Here is a 25,893-nt window from a genome sequence, read left to right as displayed (position 1 = left end):
TCAAAAGCAGGGAAAGGATGCCCATTCTTACTACTTCTGTCCAACACTGTACCTGACGTCCTCACCAGGGCAAATGCAGGCATAGCTCATTTTAATGCACTGCACTTTATTGCACTTCACAGGTACAGCTGTTTTTGCGAGACCCTCCACCAGCAGAAAGATTCCAACTCACTAAGGCTCACATGATGGTTAGCATTTTTTAGCAATAAAGTATTTTTTAATCAAGGTATGTACATTGTTTTTTTAGACATAATGCTTTTGCACACTTAATAGACTACTGTACAGTGTAAACATAATTTTTATATGCACTGGGAAACCCAGAAACTCGTGTGACTTGCTTTATTATGATTTTGGCTGTGGTTGTCTGGAACTGAACCCACAATGTCTCTGAGGTATACCTATAGGCACAAAAAAGAAAGAAAAGGAGGCCGGCCCCATGGCCAAGTGGTTAAGTTCGCACACTCCACCCAGGGTTGGGGGCCCAGGGTTTCGTGGGTTCAGATCCTGGGTGTGGACATGGCACCACTGTCAGGCCACGCTGAGGCAGCGTCCCATGTAGCACCACCAGAGGCACTCACAACTAGAAGCTACAACTGTGTGCTGGGGGGCTTTGGGGAGAAGAAGGAAAAAAAGATTGCAACAGTTGTTAGCTCAGGTGCCAATCTTTAAAAAAAAAAAAAAGAGAGAAAGAAAAAGCACACAGATCAAAAAGAAGTAAAACTATTCACAGATGTCATGATTTGGGGTACAAAAAAGCTACTAGAACTAATAAGTGAATTTAGCAAAATCACAGAATATGAAGTCAAAATACAAAAGCCAACTGTATTTCTATATACTAAAAATAAACTCTTAGATGAAATTTAAAAATATATACTATTTCCTATTGCATCCAAAAACATGAAATACATGGGAATAAATTTAACAAGATATGTGCCACATCTGTACACTATAAAACATTGCTGCAAACATTAAAGATCTAAATAGATGGAGAGATGATAACATGTCCCTGGATTGGATGACCCAAAATTGTGATGTCCCCTCTACCCAAATTGAACTATGCATTCAACAAAATCCTAGTAAAAATCCCAAAGGGCTTTTTTGTAGAAACTGATAAGCCGATTCTAAAATTTATATGAAAATGCAAAGAATCTAGAATAGCCAAAACAGTTTTGAAATAGAAGAACAGAGTTGGAAGACTCAGTTACCTGATTTCAAGATTTACTGTAATGCTACAGTAATCAAGAGAATGTGGTATTGGCACTAGGGTAGACAGAGCAAGGGAGCAGAATAAAGTCCAGAAATAGACATATATGGTAACTGATTTTCGACAGAAATGCCAAGGTAATTCAGTAGAGAAAGAATAGTCTTTTCCAAAAATGATGCTAGAGGATCTGGATATTCACTTGAGGAAAAAAATCAATCTCGACCCTTACCTAACACCATACACAAAACTTAATTCCAAATGGAATACAGCTGTAAATGTAAAAACCAAAACTACAAGGCTTCTAGAAGAAAAGAGAAAACTTTTGTGACCTTGGGTTATGCAGAGATTTCTTAATACACCAAAAGTACGAGCCATAAAAGAAAACAAAGTTATTGGACATCATCAAATTTTAAAATTCCTGCCCTTTAAAAGATACCATTTTGAAAAATGAAAAGACGAGCCATAGACAGGAGTGAAAAATCTTTGGAACACATATGTTGGACACAAAACAGGTATCCAAAATGTATAAAGAAGCCCTACAACTCAATAAGAAGAATAACCCAAAATAGCCCAATTTTAAAATGGACAAAATATTTGAATGGGTATTTTGCAAGAGAAGATACAACAATGACCAGTAAACACTTGAAAAGATGCTCAACATCATTTGTCACCAAAGAAATACAAATAAAACCCCCAAGAGATGTCACTATATACATCCCCTAGAAGGGGTAAAATTAAGACTGACGATGCCAAGTGCTGGTGAAGATGTAGAGTGACTGGAACTCTCACGTTGCTGCTAGAAATGCAAACCGGTACAGAAGTTTGAAAAACAGTTTAATAGATGCTTACGAAATGATCCAGCAATTCCACTCCTAGGTGTATATCCAGCACAAACTAAAGCATATGTGCATGTAAAGACTTGCTCTCAAATGTTCATAGCATTTTTATTCATAATAGTCTACAACTGGAAACTACCCGAATATCCATCATCAGGTGTATCTGTCAGGGATGTATTACAAGGAATTGGCTTAGGCAATTATGGGAGCTGGCTATACAAGTCTGAAATCTGTAGGGCAGGTCATCAGGAAAAGCAGGCTGGGAGCTCTGTGGCAGGAGCTGAAGCTGCAGTCCACAGACGGAACCTCTTCAGGGAAACCGTAGTCCTCCTGGTAAGGTCTTTCAACAGATTGGATCAGTCCTGCCCTCATTATTGAGGGTAATCTTCACATAAAGGCAATTGATTGCAGATGTTAATTACATCTATAAAAAACCTTCACAGTGTCGAGGAGGAAAAAATTTTTCCTCTACCCTTCTAGGTTCTTTGGCTGGCCTAATAATTAAATTGACGTAAGACAGATTAACAGGAGAAAAAATTTAATTACATACGTACGGGAGCTCATAGAAATGTGAAAACTCAAAGAAGTGACCAAAGCAGGTAGCTTTTATGCCTTTTAGACAAAGAAACAATAAATTTGTGAAGAACTGACAAGACAAAGAAACTTAGGCTTAGGTACTAATTAGTGCAGAAACTAAGTAGAGTTTGTTTACATGGCCTCTTGGTCCTGACTTCCCTCTCTCTGGCAGTAAGATGTTTCTGTAGCTCCCGGTGAAGGGAGCGTGACTTTCACATGGGAGATTTATTTTCTGCTTTCAGGGGGGACAGTGGAGGATCCCAGTGTTCTTGCACCAGCTGTTTCTTAAGTAACTTTAGTTTAAAATAATCAATGTGCCGGGGCTGGCTCCGTGGCCGAGTGGTTAGGTTCGTGTGCTCCGCTGCAGGCGGCCCAGTGTTTCGTTGGTTCGAATCTTGGGCGTGGACATGGCACTGCTCATTGGGCCACGCTGGGGCGGTGTCCCACATGCCACAACTAGAGGGACCCACAACGAAGAATATACGGCTGTGTGCTGGGGGGCTTTGGGGAGAAAAAGGAAAAAAAATAAAATCTTTAAAAAAAATAATAATCAATGTCCCAAAGTGGCATATTTTGGGGTGGCCTGTCCTGAGCCCCACCTACATCAACAGCCACCCCTACATTAGTGTTTGATTCAAAAACTGGGTGTGATACCCTAGCCAAGCTGACATATAAAACTGACTGGCAGGTGACTGGATATGCAAATTGTGGAATACTGCTCAACGACAAACAGAAACAAACTACTGATACAAGCAACGATATGGATAAATAAATCCAACATATAAAAGAAGGCAGACAAAAAGACCCTGTATGATTCTACTTATATGAAATTCTAGAACACTCAATACTAATCTATAGTGTCAGAAAGCAGATATGTGTTTGCCTAATACCAGTTAGGCATTAAGGGCCGGAGAATGACTGCAAAGGGAAACAAGTAAATGTGGGAAGTGATGGAAGAAACTATAACTTGACCGTGGGGATGGCTGCACAGGTGTATACATTTGTCAAAGTTCATCAAATTATACACTTTGAATAACTGCATTTTTTCTCAATAAAGTTGATATTTTAAAAAGAAAAAAAAGCTAATTCCTGCACAGCAGAAGCTCCAATCAGGGTTCCAGAGAGATATATCCAGTTCCTCCAGCACCATTTTTGGAAAAGATTATCTTTCCCCTGTTGAGTTACCTTGGCAATTTTGTTGAAAATCAATGAACCTTATATGTAAGTGAGAAGTTTCCCTGATGGGAGTAAAGGGTAAGAATGCAATGAAAGAGATCCCTGGTTATCTCACTCTCAAGAGGTGTCTCCTGGGCAGGACAGAAGGGGATGTGTCAGCTGATGTGTCACCTGTTCACTACCCCCACCCAAACATTTAAGTATGTGAACTGCTGTTTGTTAAATGACTGGCCCTCTCTGTCATGAGTGACTGTAAAGTCACCCTTTGTGTCCCATTCCTCACCAGTTGCTGCAGCTGCCTCTGTAGTCACTGTCCTCATCCCCCCACCTTCCCTGCCACAGGAGAGAGATCATCCTTCTGGAAACAGGGCTCTGCCTTTCTGGGGACCACAACCCTAGGGGACAGGCTTTCTGGACCTTGGAAAAGGCCCACACTTAGGGGATAGGTAAAGGACAGAGAGAGAAGCAATGAGCTGGAAGGGGCATGAATGCCGCTGCTTCCTGCTGCCTAGTAGAGCATCTCTAAGCTGGCGGGTCTCAGGCAGCGGGCCTCAGTAAATCCCCTTGGCCACGACAGTGCTTCTGGCCGTGTGGTCCTGGACCAGCAGCATCAACCTCACCTGGGAACCTGTTAGGCAAATTCTCTTGGCCCCACCAAGACCTTCTCAGTCGGAAACTATGGAGGTGGACCTAGCATCGTATGTTTTAACAAGCCTTCCAGGTGCTTCTGAGGCGCAAAGAGGAGGAAAGAATGGAAGAAAGGGGAGGGAAGGGCCTTTTTCTTTAAGGCTGATTAGGCACCTCTGGTTCCCCCTTCCCAGGCTTCATTAACAGCCTCCTGGGGCCGGTGGGCCCTCAGGTGAGGTCGGAGGAGGCCCGAGTGAGGGAGCCTGAGAGGAAGCGCTCCGAGGAGGGTCCATGGCGTGACGGGCGCCCACGGAGTAGGGGCGGTGAGGGGGGAGGAGTCGCGAGAGGGACTGGCCCCCGGGGACAAGTGGGACTGGGACCAGGACAGGCGCAGCCCAGCGCTCTCCGCAGGGTGCGGGCAGGACCAGCGGGGCCGCCGGGCATCTCAGCAGCCTTACAGCTCCGGGCGATGTAGGCATCGTCCTCCCTTCCAGCACGGTCCGGTCCCCGCCCGCTGGGGCTTTGGGACCAGCCCCGGGCCCAGCGGCTCGAGCCGGCGGGCGGCGGGCGAAGAGGTCCGGGGGGCGGAGGCGGGCGGCGGGGACCGGGCGGCATGGGGCGGAGGTGGGCGTTGGGGACCGGGACCGGGCGGCGGCGGGGGGCAGGGCGGACCCCCCTGACGGCGGGCGCCCCCGCTTCGCAGCGGCCCGGCCCGGCCCGCGCCCCCCGCCCGGCGCCATGAACCGCAGCAGCGCCAGCAGCGCGCCCGAAAAGGCGGCCACAGCCCTGCTGTGGGGTGAGTGAGACGGGGCGGTCTCGAGGCACTCGGGCGCTGGCGGGGCGCCCCCGGGGTCAGGGCTGCAGGGGAGACAAGCGGAGCTCCCGCGAGCCGGCCCGCCCCCTCCCTTCACAGGCTGTGAGCTAAACCAGGAGAAGAGGACTTGGACCTTCAAACCCCAGAGGGAGGGGAAGCAGGACTGTAGGCTGTCGCTTAGTACGGTGGGTGTCCCCCAGGACGGGAGGAAGGATGGCGCAGGGGGGCCTTGGACAGCTACAGAGGAGCAGGTGGAGCAGGGTCCCCTCCTCTGCCCTCAGGTGCTGAGGTGCCCCGCCTGCTTTCAACCCCTCAGGTTTGCCTGGGGGAGAATGCCAAGGAGGAGATGAACCTCGTGGAGGTCCTGCCCCCAGCAGGCCGGGAGGACAAGAAGACAAAGCCTGTCACCATTGCCTCGCTGCAGGCCTCGGTCCTACCCATGGTGAGCCTTGCCCTGCAGGCCTGGGAACACTGCGTGCCCTGGCCCCGGGAAGCCCTCCTCTGCCCTCGCCCCTGGGTGGGATGCACACAGACAGGGCGTACTTCCCTGCAGACGCGCAGCGGTGCTGGAGAGCCGGTCGAGCCAGCACTGAAAGCCCAGGCTCCGGATGCAGACAGCCGGGCTCCAGCCCCGCCCACCCTTCACCAGCTGTGTAACCTTGGTCAAGCTAAATAACCTCTCTTCAAAATCACATTTTTAAACTGTTTGCTGCTGCTGACAGGACGCTGTTAATGATATTGATTGTGGATCCAGATTGTAGATCCAGAAATTCTCTTATTTCTAATAATTTATCTTGAGTTTTTAATGCAAGTCATTTTTGTTTGTGAATAATGGCAGTCTTCGAGTCCTTTTTTTTTTTTTTTTTGACTCCTATTACACTGGCTAGGTCCTGCAGTAGAATATTGGATAAATGGTAATGGTAGATATCCTTCTTTCATTCCTCACTGCTTTTAAAGGAATATCTCTCCGTTAAGTATGAAGCATTTGGTAGACACCCTTTGTCAGATTAAGGAAGTCTCTATCTAATCTTACTCTACTTTGAAAATTTAGGCTTTCTTCTTTTTTTTTTTTTAAAGATTTTATTTTTTTTTCCTTTTTCTCCCCAAAGACCCCAGGTACATAGTTGTATATTCTTTGTTGTGGGTCCATCTAGTTGTGGCATGTGGGACTCTGCCTCAGCGTGGTTTGATGAGTAGTGCCATGTCCGTGCCCAGGATTCAAACCAACAAAACAGGATTCGAACCAACAAAACACTGGGCCGCCTGCAGCGGAGCACGCGAACTTAACCACTCGGCCACGGGGCCAGCCCCAGGTTTTCTTCTTTTTAAAAATCATGAGTGGTTATCAAACGCTTTTCTAGTCATACAATCATGGGTTCTTTAATCTATTAATGTGGTAAGTGATATTAATACAATAATATTCAACCAACTTTGCATTCCTGGGATAAACACTACTTGATCATATTGTAAACTTCTAGATGTGCTTTGTTAAATATAAGACTCTATCAACTTATAAGTGAGGTTGGTCTATAAATTCCTTATTTCGGTCTCAAGGCATAGCGTCCTAAGGAACTGAGGGATGGAGTATTCCCCCCTTCTGTGTGGTAGAACAATGAATAGAAGACTAGGATTATCTGTCTTTGAAGATCTTGAGAGACTGATCTGTAAAACTGCCCTCAAACCTATTGTTTTTCCTATGAGATCTCCCTAGATGCCATCCATTCCCATAGTTTTAAAGATCATCTGTACAAATGAAAACTCTGAAATTTATTTCTGTAAACCCAACCTCTCTGTGCTCCAGACCCTCTGTCCAACTCAGTATATTTAATAGATATCTAACAGACATTCCAAACTTTACATGTCTAAATTCAAATTCTTGATTTTTATCTATAACCTCTTCCCCCATAGCCAAACCTGATCTTCTCCCGGTAAATTGCTACTCTTCCATTAGTCAAGACAAAAACCTCTTTCTCTAACACCGCATATCTGATCCACCAGCAAATCCTTTTGGCTCTACCTTAACAATATACCGCAGTCTGACCACATGTCACCACCGCCCTGCTCCACACAACCATCAGCCCTTGCTGAGTTTTATTGCAGGGCCTCCTAATCCGTCTACCTGCCTTCACCCTTGGTCCCCTATAGTCTATTCCAGGGGTGGTGAACCACAGGATAAAATCCAGTGCACTGGCCGTTTTTGTAAATAAAGTTTTACTGAAACACAGCCGCACTCCCTCATTTACTTATTATCCACGGCTGCTTTCCCTCAGTAACGGCAGAGCTGAGTAGTTTCCACAGAGACCACATGTTTTACAAGCCTAAAATATTTACCATCTGGCCCTTTACAGAAAAAGTTTCCTGACCTCTGGTCTATTCCATACACAGCTGCCAGAAAGATCCTTTTAAACGCAATTCAGATCATGTTGCTTCTCTGCCAGAACACTTAGGTCACTGACTTCCCATTTCATTTAGAATGAGATCCAAGATCCTTTATGTTCTGGCCCTCGGCAAAGTCTCTGACCTCAGCCTCTGCTACTCTCTCCTCCCTAACGCTGCTCCAACCACAATGGCTTCCTTGACTGTACCTTGAAAACTCCAAACGTACTGCCTCCTCGCAGTCTTTGCATTTACCCTTCCTCATGCCAGGGACACTCTTGCCCACCACTTCAAGCCAGTCTTTGTTCCAGTGTCGTCTCATTGAAGAGGTGTTCCCTGACCACAAACCGCGTCCCCTCTTCCTACCCCTCCTGTAATCACTTTTTCCCCAGTAGGACCTATCACGGACATTTGTTTTCATTTCTGCATTGTCTTTCTCCCCAACCGGAATATAAGCCCCGAGACAGCAAGGACTTTGCCTATTTTGCTTGCTGCATGATCCGTACTGCCTGTACAATGGTGCCTAGTGTGCTGTGGGAACTCAGTATATAATGGATGAGTGAGTAAAGAAGTGAATGAGCTATGTGGGGCTGGTTTGATTTTAAACTATTGTGATTTATTTAATAGTTAGAAATGTACTCACGTTTCTATTTCTCTGAGTCAGTTTTTCCATCAGCTTTTTTGAGATATAATTTATATGCAATAAGATTCATCCATCTTAAGTGTTGAACTTGATGCATTTGACAAATGTGTATAATTGTCTAACGGTCACCACAGTCAAGGTAGAGGAAATTTCCATCGCCCCCCCAAAACTTCCTCATGCCTCTGCGGTCAGTCCCTTCCACCTACCACTGCCTCTGGCAACCATTGATCTACTTTCTGTCACGGTAGTTTTGCTTTTTCTATAATTTCATTTGAATGGGATCATACAATACATAGTCTCTTCTGCCTGGCTTTTTTCACCCCCATTCTGCAAATATATGTATATTTGTTCATTCACCTATTAATGGACATTTGGTTAGTTTTCAGTTTCAGACTATTATGAATATAGAGCTGCTGTGAACATTGGAGTGTAAGTATTTGTATGGGCATATGTTTTCACTTCTCTTGAGTAAATACCTGGGAGTGGAATTGCTGGATCACATAGTCAGCATGTGGTAAACTTGATACAAAGCTGTCACACTGGTTTCCAAATTGCTGTACCATTTGCATTCCTACCAGCAACGTATGAGAATTCCGGTTGCTCCCCATCCTCACCAATACTTGGCCTTGCCAATCTTCTTAATTGTAGCCATTCTAGTACCTATATAGTGGCATCTCATTATGGTTTTTATTTATTTTTTCTTGACGATTGGTGATGTTGACTATCTTCTTATTTGTTTTTTGGTCGTTTGCATATCTTCTTTTTCAAAATGCCTGTTTAGATGTTTTACTCATTTTTAAATTGAATTATTATTCCTGAGTTGTAGGAGTTCTTTATATATTTTGAATACAAGTTCTTTATCAAAAATATTTATTTCAAACATTTTCTCCTAGTGCGTGCCTTGCCTTTGCGTTTTCATAATAGTGTTTTTTGAAGAGCACAAGTTTTTAATTTTGATAAAGTTCAATTTGACATTTTTTCTCTTACGGTTCATTCTTTTGGTGTCCTAAGAAATTATTGCCTAAACTAAAGTCACTAAGGTTTTCTTCTAGAAATGCTATTTTAGCTCTTATATTTAAGTCGATGATTGATTTCAAGATAATTTTCTTGTATAATATGAAGTAAGAGTGGAAGAGCATTTTTTTCCACATTGATACCCAGTGCTCCAACACCATTTCTGAAAAGACTGTCCTTTCACCATACAATGACCTTGGCATTTGCCAAAAGTCAATTAACCATATATGTGTGCATATATTTCTATACAGTCTTCTGTTTCATTGATTCGTTTACCCTTATTCCAATAATAGACTGATTGATTATTGTACTTTTATAGTAAGTCTTAAAATTAGATAATGCAAATCCTCCAATTTTGTTATTTTTTTCCAAAATTCTGTTGGCAGTTCTAAGTCCTTAGCATTTCCATATAAATTTCAGAATTGGCTTTCTTTAAAAACCAGTCTGCTGGAGTTTTGATTAAGAGTGTAATGAATCTATAGATTAATTTGGGGGGAATTGGCATTGTAACAATTCTGAGTCATCAGAAACTGAATATGATATGTTTCTCCATTTGTTTAGGTCTTTAGCTTTTCCCAGAAATGTTTTGGAGTTTTCAGGGTACTGGTCACCTACATACTTGGTAAAGTTTACCCGTACTTATGTCATGATTTGGGGTGGTATTGAAAATGGTATTAACATATTTAGAGGGGGGGCCAACCCGGTGGCGCAGCAGTTAAGTTCACATGCTGCACTTCAGCGGCCCTGGGTTCGCTGGTTCAGATCCCGGATGCGAACCAATGTACTGCTTGTCAAGCCATGCTGTGGCGGGCATCCCACATATAAAGTAGAGGAAGATGGTCACGGATGTTAGCGCAGGGCCAGCCTTCCTCAGCAAAAAGAGGAGGATTGGCAGCAGATGTTAGCTCAGGACTAATCTTCCTCAAAACAATAAAATTAAAAAAAAATTTAGTGAAAGGTAATTCACATACAGTGTGCTTCACCCGTTAAAGTATAGTTCAGTGGTTTTTAGTAAATTCAGAGTTATGCGACCATCACAGTCTAAGTTTAGAATATTTTTATCACCCCCAAAAGAAACTCCATGCCTTCGAGCAGTCACTTCCCATTTCCCACACCCACTCACCCCCAGCCCTTTCTGTCTCTATAGATGTGCCTATTCTGGCAAATCATATAAATGGACTCATAAAATATGTAGTCTTTTGTGAGTGGCCTCTTTCACTCGGCATGACGTTTTCCAGGTTCACCCATGTCGTTGCATGTATTGGTATTTCCTTCCTATTGCCGGATCATGTTCCGTTGTATGGATGGACCGCATTTCATCGATCTGTTCAGCAGTTGATGGCCATTTGGACTGTTTCTATCTTTTAGCTATTGTAAATGCTTTTGCGTTTTTTACAAATTGAAGGTTTGTGGCAACCCTGCGTCCAATGAGTTTATCGGTGCCATTTTCCAACAGCATTTGCTCACTTCATGTCTCTGTGTCACATTTTGGTAGTTCTCAAAATATTTCAAACTTTTTCATTTTTATTATATTTGTTATGATCATCTGTGATCACTGATCTTTGGTGTTGCTATTGTAATTGTTTCAGGGCGCCATGAATCACACACATGTAAGAGTGGAACTTAATCGATAAATGTTGTGTGTGTTCTGACTGCTCCACTGACCGGCTGTTGCCCTGTCTCTCTCCCTCTCCTCAGGCCTCCCTATTCCCTCAGACACAATATTGAAATGAGGTCAATTGATAACCCTACAATGACCTCTAAGTGTCCAAGTGAAAGGAAGAGTGGCATGTCTTTCACTTTAAATCAAAAGCTAGAAACAATTCAGTTTAGGAAGGCATGTCGAAAGCTGAGATGGGCCGAAAGCTCAGCTTCTTGCACCAGTCAGCCAAGTTGTGAATTTTTTAAAGGAAAGATTCTTGAAGGAAATTAAAAGTGCTACTCCAGTGAACACATGAAGGATAAGAAAGCAAAACAACCGTGTTGCTGATATGGAGAAAGTTTTAGTGGTCTGGATGGAAGATCAAACAAGCCACAACATTCCCTTAAGCCAAAACCTAATCCAGAGAAAGGCCCTAACTCTCTTCAATTCTGTGAAGGCTGAGAGAGAAGAGGGAGCTGCAGAAGAGAAGTTTGAAGCTGGCAGAGGTCGGTTCATGAGGTTTAAGGAAAGAAGCCCGTTCCGTAATATAAAAGTGGAAGGGGAAGCAGCAGGTGCTGATGGAGAAGCTGCAGCAGGTTATCCAGAAGATCCAGCTGAGATCATTAATGAAGGTGACTGCACCGAACAACAGATTTTCCGTGTAGACGAAACAGCCTTATGATGGAAGAAGATGCCATCTAGGACTTGCATAGCTAGGGGGAAGTCAATGCCTGGCTTCAAAGCTTCAAAGGACAGGCTGACTCTCTTGTTAGGGGCTAATGCAGCTGGTGACATTAGTTGAAGCCAGTGTTCATTCACCATTCTGAAAATCCTAGAACCCATAAAAATTATGCTAAATCTATTCTGTGCCCTGTAAATGGCACAACAAAGCCTGGATGACAGCACATTTGTTTACAATATGGTTTACTGAACATTTTAAGCCCACTGTTGAGACCTACTGCTCAGAAAAAAGGTTCCTTTCAAAATATTACTGCTCGTTGACAAAGCACCCAAGAGCTCTGGTGGAGGTGCAGAATGAGATTCACGTTGTTTTCATGCCTGCTAGCACGGCATCCGTTCTGCAGCCCGCGGATCAAGGAGCAATTTGGACCTTCAAGTCTACCCGTTTAAGATATGCATTTTTAAGGCTATAGCTGCCATAGGTAGTGATTCCTCTGATGGATCTGGGAAAAATAAATTGAAAGCCTTCTGGAAAGGATTCACTGCTCCAGATGCCATCAAGAACATTCATGATTCATGGGAAGAGGTCAAAACATCAACATTAACAGGAGTTTGAAAGAAGTTGATTCCAACCCTCGTGGGTGACTTTGAGGGTGCAAGGCTTCAGTGGAGGAAGTAACTGCAGATGCGCTGGAAAGAGCAAGAGAACTAGGATTAGAAGTGGAGCCTGAAGATGGGACGGAATTGCTGCAATCTCATGACAAACCTTTAACGGACGAGGAGTTGCTTCTTAATGATGAGCAAAGAAAGTGGCTTCTTGAGATGGAATCTACTCCTGGTGAAGATGCCGTGAAGATTGTTGAAATGACGACAAAGCTTTTAGAATATGACCTAATCTTAGTTGACGAAGCCGCAGCAGTGTTTGAGAGGACTGACTCCCATTTTGAAGGAAGTCCTACTGTGGGTAACGTGCTGTCAAACAGCATCACATGCTACAGAGAAACCGTTCCTGAAGGGAAGAGGCAATCGCTGCGGCAAACTTCATTGTTGTGTTGTCTTGTTACCACAGCCACCCCCACCTTTGGCGACCACCACCCTGGTCAGTCGGCTGCGCCAGCAGCAGGGCGAGCCCCTCCACCAGCAAAGATTATGACTCACTGAAGGCTCACATGGCGGTTAGCATTTTTTAGCAGTAAAATATTTTTAATTAAAGCACATACATTGTTTTTTTAGACATAATGCGATTGTGCACTTAATAGACTACAGTACAGTAGAAACGTAATTTTTATCTGCACAGGGAAACCAAAAACTTCATGTGACTCACTTTATTGTGATATTCACGTCATTGCAGTGGTCTGGAACTGAATCCACAATATTTCCGAAGTATGCCTGTATATAGTTATATAATTGTTTTTTATATTAGCTGACCTTGCTAAATTTGAATATTAGTGCTAGCAACTTTTTGTCGATTCCTTATAATTTGCTGTGTATTTATGCATGTCATCTGTGAATAAAGTCAATTTAACTTCTTCGGGTTTTTTTAATCTGTATGCCTTGCATTTCTTTTTCTTGTCCAACTTCACTTACTAGGACCTCATGTACAGTGTCGAGTAAAAGTGGTAAGAGCAGGACTATTCTTGCCTTTTTCCAGAGGAAAAGTATTCAGTCTTTTAAGACAGATGAAGGATTTTTGTAGATGCCCTATATTAGGTTGAGGATGTTCCCTTCTGTTTCTAATATGCTGAGATATATTATGAGTGGGTGTTGTATTTTGTCAAAGAATTATTTTCTGCCTCTATTGAGGTAACTTTTTTTTTCTCCTTTATTCTGTTACCTGGCAAATAACATTCATTGGCCTTTCAAATTTTAATCTCACTGTGCGTTTTTGGATAAGCCCCATTTGATCATGATGTTTATAAGCAATATTGGTCTATAGTTTTCTTGTCACATTTTTGTCTGGTTTTTAGTATCAGGGGAATGCTGGCCTCATAAAATGAGAAAGAAGGTGTTCTCTCCTTTTCTGTTTTCTGTAAGAGTTCATGTAAATTTGGTGTTTTTTTCTTAAATGTTTTGGTAGAATTCATCTGTGAGCAATCTGGTCAACTACAAGTTAAATTTTTTTAATGGATATAAGACTATTTGGGTTATTTCTCTTTTCTTGAGAGAGCTTTGTGATTTTCAAGGAGTTTTTCCATTTCATCTAAATTGTCAAATTTATTGGCACAAAGTTATTCAGAACATTCCCTGTTCCTTTTCGGTATTATCTGTATTGAAGTCTGCTCTTTTCTTCCTGATATCGTTGATTTGTGTCTTCTCTCCTTTTTCCTTTGCTCAGTCTCACTAGAAGTTTAATAGTTTTGTCAGTCTTTTCAAGAAGCAGCTTTTGGTTCCTTTTGGTCTCATTTAGTTTTCTCTGTTGGTTACCCACTTTTGTATTTTATTGATGTCTGTTCTTTATTTTCTTTCTTCTATTTATTTTGGTTTTAATTTTCCCTTTTTCTAGTTTAAGGCAGAATCTTATATGATTGGGATTTTTTAGACCTTTGTTCTTTTTCTGATGCAAGCATTTCATGCTATGATTTCTTTCTAAGCACCTTTCTAACCTTATCCAAAAATTTTGATAAATACTGTTTTCATTTTCATTCAGTTCAAATTATTTTATAATTTTCTTCTTCAGTCCATGGGGTATTCAGAATTATGTGTGTTTTTAAATTTCTAAATAATTAGGGATTTTCTAAGATTCTTTCTTTAACTGCTTTCTAGTAAGTCCATTGTGGTCTGAGAACATGCTCTATATGATTTCAGTCTAAACTGTGTTGTGACCTGTTTTATGACCCATAATATGTTCTGTCTTGGTGAATATTTTGTTTCTGCATAAAAAACGTGTGTTCTCCTGTTGTTGGGTGTATTGCTCTATAAATGTCAATTATATCAAGTTGGGTGCTAGTTGTGTTTGAGTATTCTATGTCCGTATTCGTTTTCTGTCTACTCGATTGATTAGTTACTGAGAGAGGAATGTTGAAGTCTTTAACAATAATTGTGGCTTTTCCTAGTTCTTTTAATTATCAGTTTTTACTTCATGTATTTTGAAGCCCTTTTTCTAGATGCGTACACTTCTAGAATTTCTGTATTCTCTTGATTAATTGATCCCTTTATCATTATGAAGTGTTCCTCTTTATCCTTGGTAAATATTCTGAAGTCTGCTTAGTCTGATGAATATAGTCAATCCAGCTCTCTTTTGATGACTGTTTGTGTGGTATATTTTTCCTGTTTTTTATTTTATCCTTTTACTTTTAACCCCTGATCTTTATATATAAAGTGGGTTTCTTTTAGACAGCATATAATCGAGTCTTCCTTTTTTATCCAATCTGATAACCTCTTGCCTTTTAATTAGAGTATTTGGACCATTAGTATTTAATGTAATTATCAACAAATTGGGTTTAAATCTGTCATCTTGCTATTTGTTTTCTCATTTGTCCCTCTGTGTTCCTTTCTCCCTCTTTTCTGTCCTTCTTTTGGATTAAGTAAGTCTTTCTCATGATGCTGTTTTTTGTCTCCACTGTTGACTCTTGAGCTATACCTCATCTCCTTGAGATGGCCTTGAGAGCCATTGTTTCTTAATTATTTCAAGTTGGAAGGCATATTCAGTCCCTCTTACTTTCTTGACCTCAACCAAAGGTCTTCTCTGAGTCAACTTTGATCATTGATATTTTTCTAAATATTGTGTTGTGCTACTTGCTGATAATATTTTACATCATGACTATATCTGTTATTATATCCCTCTATTTTAAATTCCCAGTAGCATATCATCTTTCCTTTCTTCCTCCCTTCATTTCAATCACTGGAGTTTAGTCTATTTTTTTTTTCTTTTCAGAAACCAACTTTTGGTTTCATTGATATTTTCCATTTCCATATTTTCTGTTTTATTAATTTCTCTGGTTAATCTGATATTTTCTACTTTTTTCCCCCTTTTTCTTACTGCCTGAGTTAGATCGTTAGCCCATTCATGTTCTAGATTATTTTTTCCAAGTAAGTTTCATTTATTTATGTTGAATACTATAAATTTCCCTCTAAGGATGTTTTTAGTTGCATCCCTCAATTTGTGTTTTGTGGTATTTTCACTTTATTTCATTTTCAATATTTTCTAATTTCTACTATGATTTATTTGATGTATGACTTACTTAGAATTTTTTAATTCACAAAGGTATGGGTGACTTGGCTTATCACTCTTTTTCATAGTGTAATTACAACAGAAAATGTGATCCGTATATGTAATCAATTTTTTGGTGTTTTGTGAGACTTGATTTGTGGACTATTACATGGTAGTATTATAGAAGTCTATGTGTGTCCTTTTTTTTTTTTATTCTTCTCCCCAAAGCCCCCAGTACATAGTTGTAGATTCTAGTTGTGAGTGCCTCTGGTTGTGCTATGTGGGTTGCCGCCTCAGCATGGCCTGACGAGCGGTGCCATGTCCGCACCCAGGATCCAAACCAGCGAAACCCTGGGCCACCCAAGCTGAGCCCACAAACTTAACCACTTGGCCATGGGGCCAACCCCTATGTGTGTCCTTTAAATTAAGCTTATTGTGTTCAAACCTATATATTTTTTGTCTCCTTGATCTATCAATTACCAAAAGAAGTGTGTTAAAATTTCCTATTATGATTGTGGATTGTCAGTGAATTCTTCTTATAATTTTATTGTTTGCTTTATGTATGTTTATTTTTTAACTGAATTTTTAAAAGATAGTTGTAGATTCACATGCAGCTGTAAGAAATAATAAAGGGAGATCCCTGTACGTTTTGCCCAGTTTTCCCCAATGGTAACATTTTGCAAAACTGTAGTAGCAAAACCAGGATATTATCATTGATACAACCCAGGAATCTTGTTCTATACAGTTTATCACCTAAATTCATATATCCACCATCACAACAAAGATGCTGAACACTTCAAACAGCACAGAGATACCTCTGTCGCTCTTTTATAACGACACCCACCTCCCTCCCCAACCCCTAACCCCTGGCAACCACCAATCTGTCCTCCAATTCTAAAATTTGGTCATAGAATTAGAATCATATGTATGTACCTTTTTTGGAACTGACTTTTTTTTCACTCAGCATAATTCCCTGAAGATTCATCCGAGTTGTGTGTATTCTTTTTATTGCTGAATAGAATTCCATGGTATAGATGTACCATAGTTCAGCCATTCATCTGTGGGAAAACTGGGCTGATTCCAGTTTGGAGCTCTTTTTTTTCTTTGTTTTTTTTTAAGATTTTTATTTTTTTCCTTTTTCTCCCCAAAGCCCCCAGGTACATAGTTGTGTATTCTTAGTTGTGGGTCCTTCTAGTTGTGGCATGTGGGACGCCGCCTCAGCATGGCTCGGTGAGTGGTGCCATGTCCTCGCCCAGGAGTGGAACCCACGAAACCCTGGGCCACCTGCAGCGGAGCGCTCGAACTTAACCACTCAGCCACAGGGCCGGCCGGCCCCTGGAGCTCTTTTGAATAAAGCTGCTATGAACATTTGTGTAAAGGTTTTTGTGTAAGCACAAGTTTTCATTTCTCTGGGATAAACGCCCAGGAGTGCAATTGCTGGGTCATATGGTGGTTGCATGTTTAGTTTCGTAAACTGCCAAACTGTTTTCTAAAGTGGCTGCCCCATTTTACATTTCCACCAGCAAGGCAGCGGTGATTGGGTTTCTCTGCCTTCTCGCTGACATTTCATATTGTCACTAGTTATAGTGTGTGTGTGGTGATATCTCATTGTGCTTTTAATTTGCATTTTCCTAACGGCTAATGATGTTGAGCATTTTTTCATGTGTTCACTTGCCGTCTGTATATTCAGCAAAATGTCTGTTCATGTCTTTTGCCCATTTTCTAATTGGATTGTTTTATTACTGTTGAGTTTGCTAATTCTTGATATATTCTAGATACTAGTCTTTTGTCAAATATTTGCAAATATTTTCTCCCCAGTCTATAACTTGTCTTTTCATCTTCTTCACATGAGCTTTTACAGAACAAAAGTTTTTAGTCTTATTAATTTTCCCTTTTATGACTTTTGGTGGTAAGTCTAAGAACTCTCAGTCCAGTCCGAGATCATGTAGATTTTCTATGTTTTTTGTCCCGAAGTCTTATAGTTTTCTGTCTTACGTTTCAGTCCATGATCCATTTTGGGTTAATGGTTGTGTGAGCACGAGGCTTAGGTCAAGGTCCGCTTCTTTGCCTGTGGGCCTCCACGGCTGCGGCACCACTTGTTGGAAAAGCCGTCCTTTCTCCGTTTAACCAATTTTGCACCTTTGTCAAAAATCAGCTGCACATATTTGTGCGGGCCTATTTCTTGGCCTTCTGTTCCACTGATCCATGTGTCTGTCTCTTCAATACCACACTGTCTTGATTACCGTAGCTCTAGTTTAATGTATGTTTAGACTATGTTGTTGGTGCACGTAATTTACAGAATTTCTTCCTTGTAAACTAACTTTTTATCACTGTGTGGTGACCTTCGTTATCCCTAAAGTATTTTTTGACTTAAAGCCTATATCATCTGATATTAATTTGTTTCCTAGTTGTCCCTTAAAATCCACATTATTTTCTTCTTTTTTTTTTTTAAAGACTTTATTTTTCTCCCCAAAGCCCCCCAGTACATAGTTGTATATATTTTAGTTGTGGGTCCTTCTAGTTGTGGCATGTGGGACGCTGCCTCAGCATGGCCTGATGAGTGGCGCCATGTCCGTGCCCAGAATCTGAACCAGCAAAACCCTGGGCCGCCAAAGCAGAGCACGCGAACTGAACCACTTGGCCATGGGGCTGGCCCCTCTTTTATTCTTTAGTAATGAAATTCGTGACTTTTAGCTGGCCACAGGCTACTGAGAATAAAAACTATATTCCCTCAGAGTTAGGCGTGGTGCGACGTTCTGGCCAATGGACTGTGAGCAGAAGTAGTATCTCCAGCATCCACAAAGTGTCCTTAAAGAGAGACCATGTGAGCGTGTTTGTCCCTCCGCCTCCCTGCTGGGATGTGGACAGTGATGGCTAGAACCTGAACAGCCCTCCTTGACCACGAGGTGGGAGCCAGGTGTCGAGGATGGGGGAGCAACACGGCACAGAGAGCCTGGGTCCCTAGTGCTGCGGGGCAGTGCACCTGCAGCTGACAGCAGATGTCTGGACTTAGTTTGTGTGACAAAGAAACAAATTTCTACCTTGTGTAAGCCACTGTTACTGGATCTTCTGCCACTTGGTACCAAACCTAATCCTAACAAATACAGTCAGCTTCATTTTTTTAAGGACTTGTTTTTTTAGAGCAGTTTTAGGTTTACAATAAAACTGAGAGGAAGGTACAGAGACTTCCCATATCCTATCTTCCCCACACATACATAGCCTCCCCCATTAGCAATGTCACCCACTAGGGGCCAGCCTCACAGTGTAGTGGGTAGGTTTACAATCTACTTCGGAGGCCAGGGGTTTGTGGGTTCGGATCCTGGACCTAGCGCCACTTGCCAGGCCACTCTGGCGGCATCCCACATAAAATAGAGGAAGATTGGCAACAGATGTTAGCTTAGGACCAATCTTCCTTGCCAAAAAAAAAAGTCACTCACCAGATAGTGCAATTAGCTTCATTTTTATTGTAATTATGTATGGCTGCAGTAGCAGAGACCCAGCTACAGGGGCTTAAACAACTTTGAGATTTAGTTCTCTCTTGCATAGGAGTCCAGAGATGGGTAGTCCAGGGCTGGTGAGGAGGCTCAGTGGTCACAAAGACCAAGTCTCCTCTTATCTTTCTCCTATCCTTGGTGCAGAGCTCCATCCTCACGATCACTTTAAGGTCCGGGAAGGCTGCTGCAGCTCCAGCCTACACTTCCACATTTAAGGTAATAAGAAAGAAGAAGCAAGGGAAGACCAAGGAGGCTTTTCTCAGTTTTTTGTCCACCTTTTAAGGAGTATTCACACAAGTACCACCCCGAGATTCTGCTTACAACTCATTGATCCAGACGTTAGTAACACAGTCACAGCTAATTGTGAAGGAAACTGGGGAATACAGTCTTTGGCTGGGTACAATATTTGAATAATATCAGGTTGCTGTTTTGATGGAAGAAGGGAAGAATGGATGTTCGATAAGCAACTGGGAGCTTCTGAGACCTCTGGTATGTGTGTTTCCATCTCTTGCTTCAACAGTCCCGTGTTCTCGTGTGTAGGTGTGTGTCCTGTAAGCAGCATGTGGTTGGACTTTGTTTTCCCCGCTCCGGCAGCAGAGTCTGTGTGTACTGACTGTGGTTGCTGACGCACTTGGGTTGACTTGTCGTGTGGACTTTATACTTCGGCTTTTCTTGCTTTTTATTTTTTGATCCTTTTTTTCTCCTTTTCATATCTTTTATGAGATTAGTTAACGTTTCTTTTCTCCTTTTTTCTGCTGATTTGGAAGCTATAGAATCCCATTCTAATCTTTATTGTTTCTCCTTAATTTGTTAACAATTATGCATGATCAAAGTCTAAAATTAATTTTATTCCTCCGAAACAATCCAGGGAGCTTTTCTAGTTACCTGCTGCTTAACTTCAAAGTTGTTATCATGTAGTGTTTTTGCTCCGGCTTGTTGTGCGCGCTCAGCGTGCGTCGTCCCTGGCATGACCTCACGTTACAGCTGTGCTCGCCAGGGTTTCTCTGCTTCCACTCAGTGTGCTCACGCTGCTCCTTGTGCCCCCTTCTCCCCTCTCAGTTTCACTCCCATCTTTTTGGACCATCTCTCAGACTGTCTGGGAGTTGTAAACCTGCTTGGACTTTGCCAGAAATTATTTTATCCTCATTCCTTCATGACAGTTTGGCTGTGCTCCTAGAGTGAGAGGTAACTTCCCTCAAAAGTTTGAAGATGTCGTTCTCTTCCTCCAGTTTCTGATGTTGCTGTTGAAACCTGAAGTCTGTCTGGTTCTTGTTCGTTTTTTGGAAATGCTGTCTTTCCTCTCTGGTTTATTTTGAAGTGATCTCTTTGTTCTTGTTACCCACCACTCCACCACAGTATCCTCAGGTGTAGGTTTATTTTTATTTGTTCAGGACTTAGGTTTCCTGGAAATGAGGATCTGTGTCTTTGAACATTTCTGGAAAACTCTTGGTTATCGCTTTGAATATTGACTCCATTTTCTCTGGTACCTTTACTCCAATTAGATGCGTGTTGGATCTTCCCGTCCCGTCCTCTGTGTCTCAGCTTCTTTCCTGTTTTGTTAATCTAGCTCTCTGTGCTACATACTGGGTAATTCCTTCACAGCACTATTCCAGTTCATTAATTCTTGCATCAGCTGGTTTATTCTACTTTTTAGCCATTTGTTCAGTTTATTTCAATGCTTATATTTTTCATGTCTAGAAGTTGCATTTGTTTTTATTTTTCATAATATCTTGCTCTTGTATTTCTGCTGCCTACTTCTATATTTATTTTGTTTTAATCATACATATTTCCTAGCTGTCTGGATTGTTCCTCTCTCAACCCAGGCTCTAGGTTGTGCTGGGCTGCAGTCACTTTGTTTCTGTCTGCTGACTCTAGCAGGATTCTTTCTTGCATGTTTTGTAATTTTAGGTGGTGAGCTCTTCTTCAGGTTTGGTTTTGTGAAAGAATTCTATGTGAAAAGAATTGAGGGTGTCTCGAGAGTGGTTTTGTGTTTGTATCTGCCATTTGCCCCAGGAATGTCACAAGCCTGGGATTTTGTACAGAATTTTTGGCTTGTCAGTGCCTACCAAGTAAATCCAGACTTCGTCTAAGTGAGAGGTATGGCTGTGGGTTTAGAATTGCACAGCAGACTTCTTTTATCCCGTGTTTCCTACTTTGTCAGTTAGGGGTTCTTCACTGCTCTCCCCAGCCCTCCCTGGGGCAGCCCTCTGAAGGTCCCCCTCCATGTAGTGGACTCCACTACAGCTCTCCTCTCTTGTGCCCAAGGCCTTGTCTCCTGGCCACACATGAGTATTCAAACCCAAAGCCCACACTGTTTTCAAGTCCGTTCCCTTCAGCTGCTGCAGCAGCAGCTCTTGCACACGCCACTCTTCATTTCTGATGCATGGGGATGACTCTTTCTGTCTTACTACTCAGCCATGTGGTAAAAACATTGGATTACATTTTATCCACCATTCTAGGTGTTTGCAGCTGCAGAGTTTCAGTTTTTGCTTATCTGCTTCCTGTCTGGACCAGAAGCTAAATTAATCTCTCTAAGCCTCAGTTTCCTCCTCTGTAAAGTAATAGCACCTCCTTCAGGGGCTCATTGTGAGCATTTTAATGAGATAAGGCAGGTTAAACGCTTAGTAGTGGAGCCTGGCACGTACCAGGAATTCAAGAAATATGAGTACCATGGTTGTTACTCTATACTTTCCCAAAGTTGCCAAATTTTCTAAAAAAAATAAATACTATCCACTGAAAATCATGCTTTAATCCATCTCTAAGGCTTCTGCGTGTGTACGTTCGCACGTTCTTTATGAGACAGAGCAGTGCACAGGCAACTCTGCCTCTGCTTCTCCACTGGTCAGTGTCTTGGCTGCCATAACAAAAGACCGCAAAACGAGGGCCTCAGACAACAGACCTTTATTTTCCCACAGCTCTGGAGGCTGTGATCAGGATGCCTGCAGGGTCAGGTTTTGGGGAGGGCCCTCATCCAGGCTTGCAGATGGCTGCCATCTCTGTGTCCTCACCTGGCAGGGAGAGCGAGCGAGCAAGCTCTCTTGGTGTCTCTTCTTATAAGGGCACTAATCCCATCATGGGAGCCCCACCTTCACGGCCTCCTCTCATCCTAATCACCTCTCCAAGGCCCCACCTCCAGATACCATCACATTGGGGGTTAGGGTTCAACATAAAAATCAGGGGACCCAATTTAGTCTGTAGGAGGCAGACTTCTCTATTTAACAGATGCCCGTCAGCCTGGAAGCCCATCTATGATCTTAGCAAGAATGAGATGATGAGCTTCACCTCCTTCTCCCACAGAGTGCAGCTCAGCAGGAAGGTCCAGGGGCTGAGCGCACAGTGAGGTCCAGAGAAGTGTGGAGCGTGTGTTGGGGTTTGGGGACAAATTCTGAGTGCTCTGTGGGAGGCCAGCCCCAGCCAGGTGCCAGACCTGAGTAACCCTGTTGTCCCTGCCCCCGCCCCCATATCCCTCTCCCTGCAGGCTGTCCTGATGGGATTGGAGCTTTCTCCTCCAGTCACTTTTCGGCTCCGGAATGGCTCTGGACCTGTGTTCCTCAGTGGCCAGGAATGTTATGGTAAGTCCAAGCTTGGACCTGAAACACGTTGGAAAGTACAGTGCTTAGCACAGGGCCAAGGATATAATAGGTACTCAAACACTTGAGGGATTCCTGAATTATTCAGGAAAATCCCCAGAGGCAGCATGGTTGCCAGTAGCCTGGACTGGAAGGCCACAGGCACAGGTCCTCATCCCAGCTCTCCTTTACCTTCCTGCCACGTCCTCTGTATGCCGCAGCCCAGTTGCCTATAACACGAGTGTGGGGATATAGTTGGTTTCATCCTCAAAGAGAAATCATGAGGAATAAATGGGATGTTCAGGAAAAGCAGGAACATAACGCCTCGTACTAGAGTGTGCTTAAGACGGTAGGTGCTGTGAAGCATGCAGCTGCGGCGGTAACGGGTCCTACCAAGTCCCTGGGCTGTTGACTCTTCCAATACCCTTTAGGAGGCCCCCTTCTCTGTCCAATTGTGCCTCTCTCATGAGGGTAGTCTCCGGCCCCAAACCCCTGGTAGTGTCCACTTCCCTTAGGACAAGGTCTGAATTCCTTAGCTGCTGTTTCAGGTTCCTCCCCACTCTCTCCCTCCTCCCTCACACACCCCGCCCTCCCTCACCTTGTCCCCCACTCCTTCCCAGTGTGACTCCTCCTCTCGCTCAGCCACTTCCCTCCAGCTTGCCACTTTCCTGCCCTCCTTCCCCACCCTCAGCCCTCTGGAGCTGTCCCAGAGCCCTCCCCCCACCCTGGCCTCCACTTTGTCAGGGAGACCAGAAAGGGTCTCCAGGAGGTGGGCAGGTGAACACCTTCACCTTCGGCGCTCAGACTTCCCCAGGGCCGCTCTTGGAGCGAGACAGATCGTGGAACAGGAGCCAGGCAGAGGCTCTGTCACTCAGAGGCCCGGCTCCCTTTCTCATGCCATGACTCTCTCACAGACACTTCAGACCTATCCTGGGAGGAGGAGGAGCTGGAGGAGGAGGAGGAGGAGGGTGACGACGACGATGATGACGAGGATGATGACGATGACAATGGTGACGCGTCCCTGGAGGAGGAGACCCCTGTCAAACACGTCAAGAGGCTGGTGCCCCAGAAGCAGACGAGCGTTGCCAAGGTGAGGGGAGGCCCTCCCAGGCTCCTCAGAAACCTGGGCCCGGCTTCCTGAGTTGAGGGCGCAGGATGAGCCGAGGCCCTGCCTCCTGCTGGCTGCTCAGCGGGAGTCTGCTCTGGCCCTGGGCCTGGCCCGAACTCTCCCAATAACGCTTGTGTTTGGTTCCCAGAAAAAAAAAGTGGACAAAGAAGAGGAGGCAGTGAGGTAACTCTTTCCCCTTCTATTAACTTAGCCAAAATCCTTTAGGTAAGATGTATACTGCTAAAAAGAGTAGGTACACCTGGCCTATGTGCATGTGTGCAAACAGGTATGTATACAAGGGGACACAGCTGTGCTGCCACTGTAGGCCGGCACGGCCTTTTTGAAAAGCATTAAACTGTTCTTATGTTCTGACTTAATTCCACTTCAGCAATTCCTTTCAAGGAATCCCATCCAAAATAGAGGGAAAATCATATGTAGCAAGAAACTTACCGCTGGATTATTCAAATAATAGTGAAAATGGAAGCATTCTAAATATCTACCAATATAATAGTTGATTGAACTATGTCACATCTTCTCAATGGAATGTTGCATAATGCCTTTGAAGAACAGAGCAACCTGGAAAGTGTTCATAAAATTGAAAAGAATAGGCTATTAAATCATTTTCATTTTATTTCACATGTTTTTAGAAGAAAACAAACAAAAAAGTCCTGTAAGGAAAGGCACCAAAATGTTAATATTGGTGGGAGGTAAAGAAAATTATAAGTAATTCTTTTCTATATTTGCTATATTTTGTGCAATGTGTTAACATTAATTTTATAATGAGAAATATTTGTGTCTTATACACAAATAAAAGCAAGCAGATGGAAGCCAAAGAAAAAATATCTTATTTCAAAAGAGAAAGAGGCAGAGTGGTCCCTGGCAGGTGACAGGGGGAGGGGCGAACCGGCAGCCTCCATTTCTCCAGGTCATAGCTCCCTGCTTCCCAAAGTACCCAGGGCCCAGCTTTCCAGGGTGGGGGCGAGGAAGGCCCGGCTCCTGGCGTCAGGCTGAGCTCTCCCTCTTTCCTACCCGCCCTGCTCCTTGCCCAACCCCACCCCTATTCCAGACCCGGTCTTCAAGAAAAAAGCCCTGTGGGAAAGGTGAGTACTGAGAAGAAGGGCTGGTCTTCCTGGCAGAGGGAGGCAGTCTTGGGAAAGGGGCCAGGATAGGGAGGCAGTGGGACACTGGAGCCCTCCCGTCTCTCCATAGGCCAAAGCCACGCTCAGACCTAAAAAGCCAGGATCCAGGAAATGAGGAGCCAGGAGTGGCCTGGCCGCAGTGAGACCACCATGCGAGTGGGCTTCCTCAGGTGTGCTGCGGACCCAGGGCACCCCCCCACCTTCAGTCTGAGTCTGAGTGTGATGGAGGGGTTGGGAGGCAACACAGCCACCCCTCACCCCAGCTCTCCGGTTCAGCAGGACCTGGAGGGAAGAGCCTGACCTCAGGGCCTCAATAAAGTTTGCTTTGCCAGGACCAGGTTTCCAAGTCTCTTCCCAGGAGCTGTCCTTCCTGCTGGCTGCAGTGAACCCGGTGTGCCCGCCAGAGGGCGGCCATGTGCCAGTACAGCCCACCTGGTGGCTCAGCCGGCCCCGGACTCAGGCTGTGGTGTCCCAGCCAGGCAGCCTGTCCTGCTCTGCTCTTTATCTCCCTCTCTTCTCATGGCACCACCCCCCAGCCCGCATTCCTCCCACCCCCGGTGTGTGTCGGGAGGTGTAGGGTGGGGGAGAACCAAGTAGCTCAGCCCCTGGCCCAGCTTCCACCTTCTGTCCTCGGGCCTGAGGGAGGGAGCTGGAGCTGGCGTGGGTCTTCCTGCATCCACACTCCTTTCTGGCAGGGCCTGGATTTCCAGGTAATCCAGGTACAGAACTGAAGGACTACAGCGGCCCCCGCCCCGCCGCCACCCAGGAAGGGCCCGGGCCCTGCGGACCAGCCTGAGGGTCTGCATCCATGGGAACTCTGCCAGGCTGGCATCCTGTTCCAGCG

General features: G+C 43.9%; 1 protein-coding gene across 3 annotated transcripts; it reads left to right on the top strand.

The window, feature by feature from the left end:
• The first annotated feature begins 4,772 nt into the window (after positions 1–4,772).
• Positions 4,773–25,388, top strand: NPM2 (nucleophosmin/nucleoplasmin 2). 3 transcript variants are annotated; one of them, XM_070505237.1, is made up of 9 exons: positions 4,773–4,890; positions 5,123–5,215; positions 5,333–5,418; positions 5,550–5,675; positions 22,712–22,805; positions 23,717–23,892; positions 24,059–24,093; positions 24,977–25,010; positions 25,120–25,388. In XM_070505237.1, exons 2-9 carry the CDS (start codon positions 5,158–5,160, stop codon positions 25,162–25,164), a joined length of 654 nt encoding a protein of 217 aa, XP_070361338.1. In that variant the 5' UTR covers positions 4,773–4,890; positions 5,123–5,157; the 3' UTR covers positions 25,165–25,388. The 3 variants fall into 3 exon arrangements, with proteins under 3 accessions (XP_070361338.1, XP_070361337.1, XP_070361339.1); XM_070505236.1 differs by having other exon boundaries at positions 4,880–4,994; XM_070505238.1 differs by lacking the exons at positions 4,773–4,890; positions 5,333–5,418 and having other exon boundaries at positions 5,126–5,215.
• Positions 25,389–25,893: the final 505 nt, after the last annotated feature.

The sequence above is a fragment of the Equus asinus genome, chromosome 3, assembly GCF_041296235.1.
Source record: "Equus asinus isolate D_3611 breed Donkey chromosome 3, EquAss-T2T_v2, whole genome shotgun sequence".
Lineage (NCBI taxonomy): Eukaryota > Metazoa > Chordata > Mammalia > Perissodactyla > Equidae > Equus > Equus asinus.
Note: the sequence above shows the minus strand (reverse complement) of the source record. Positions and strands in the feature narration are given on the sequence as shown.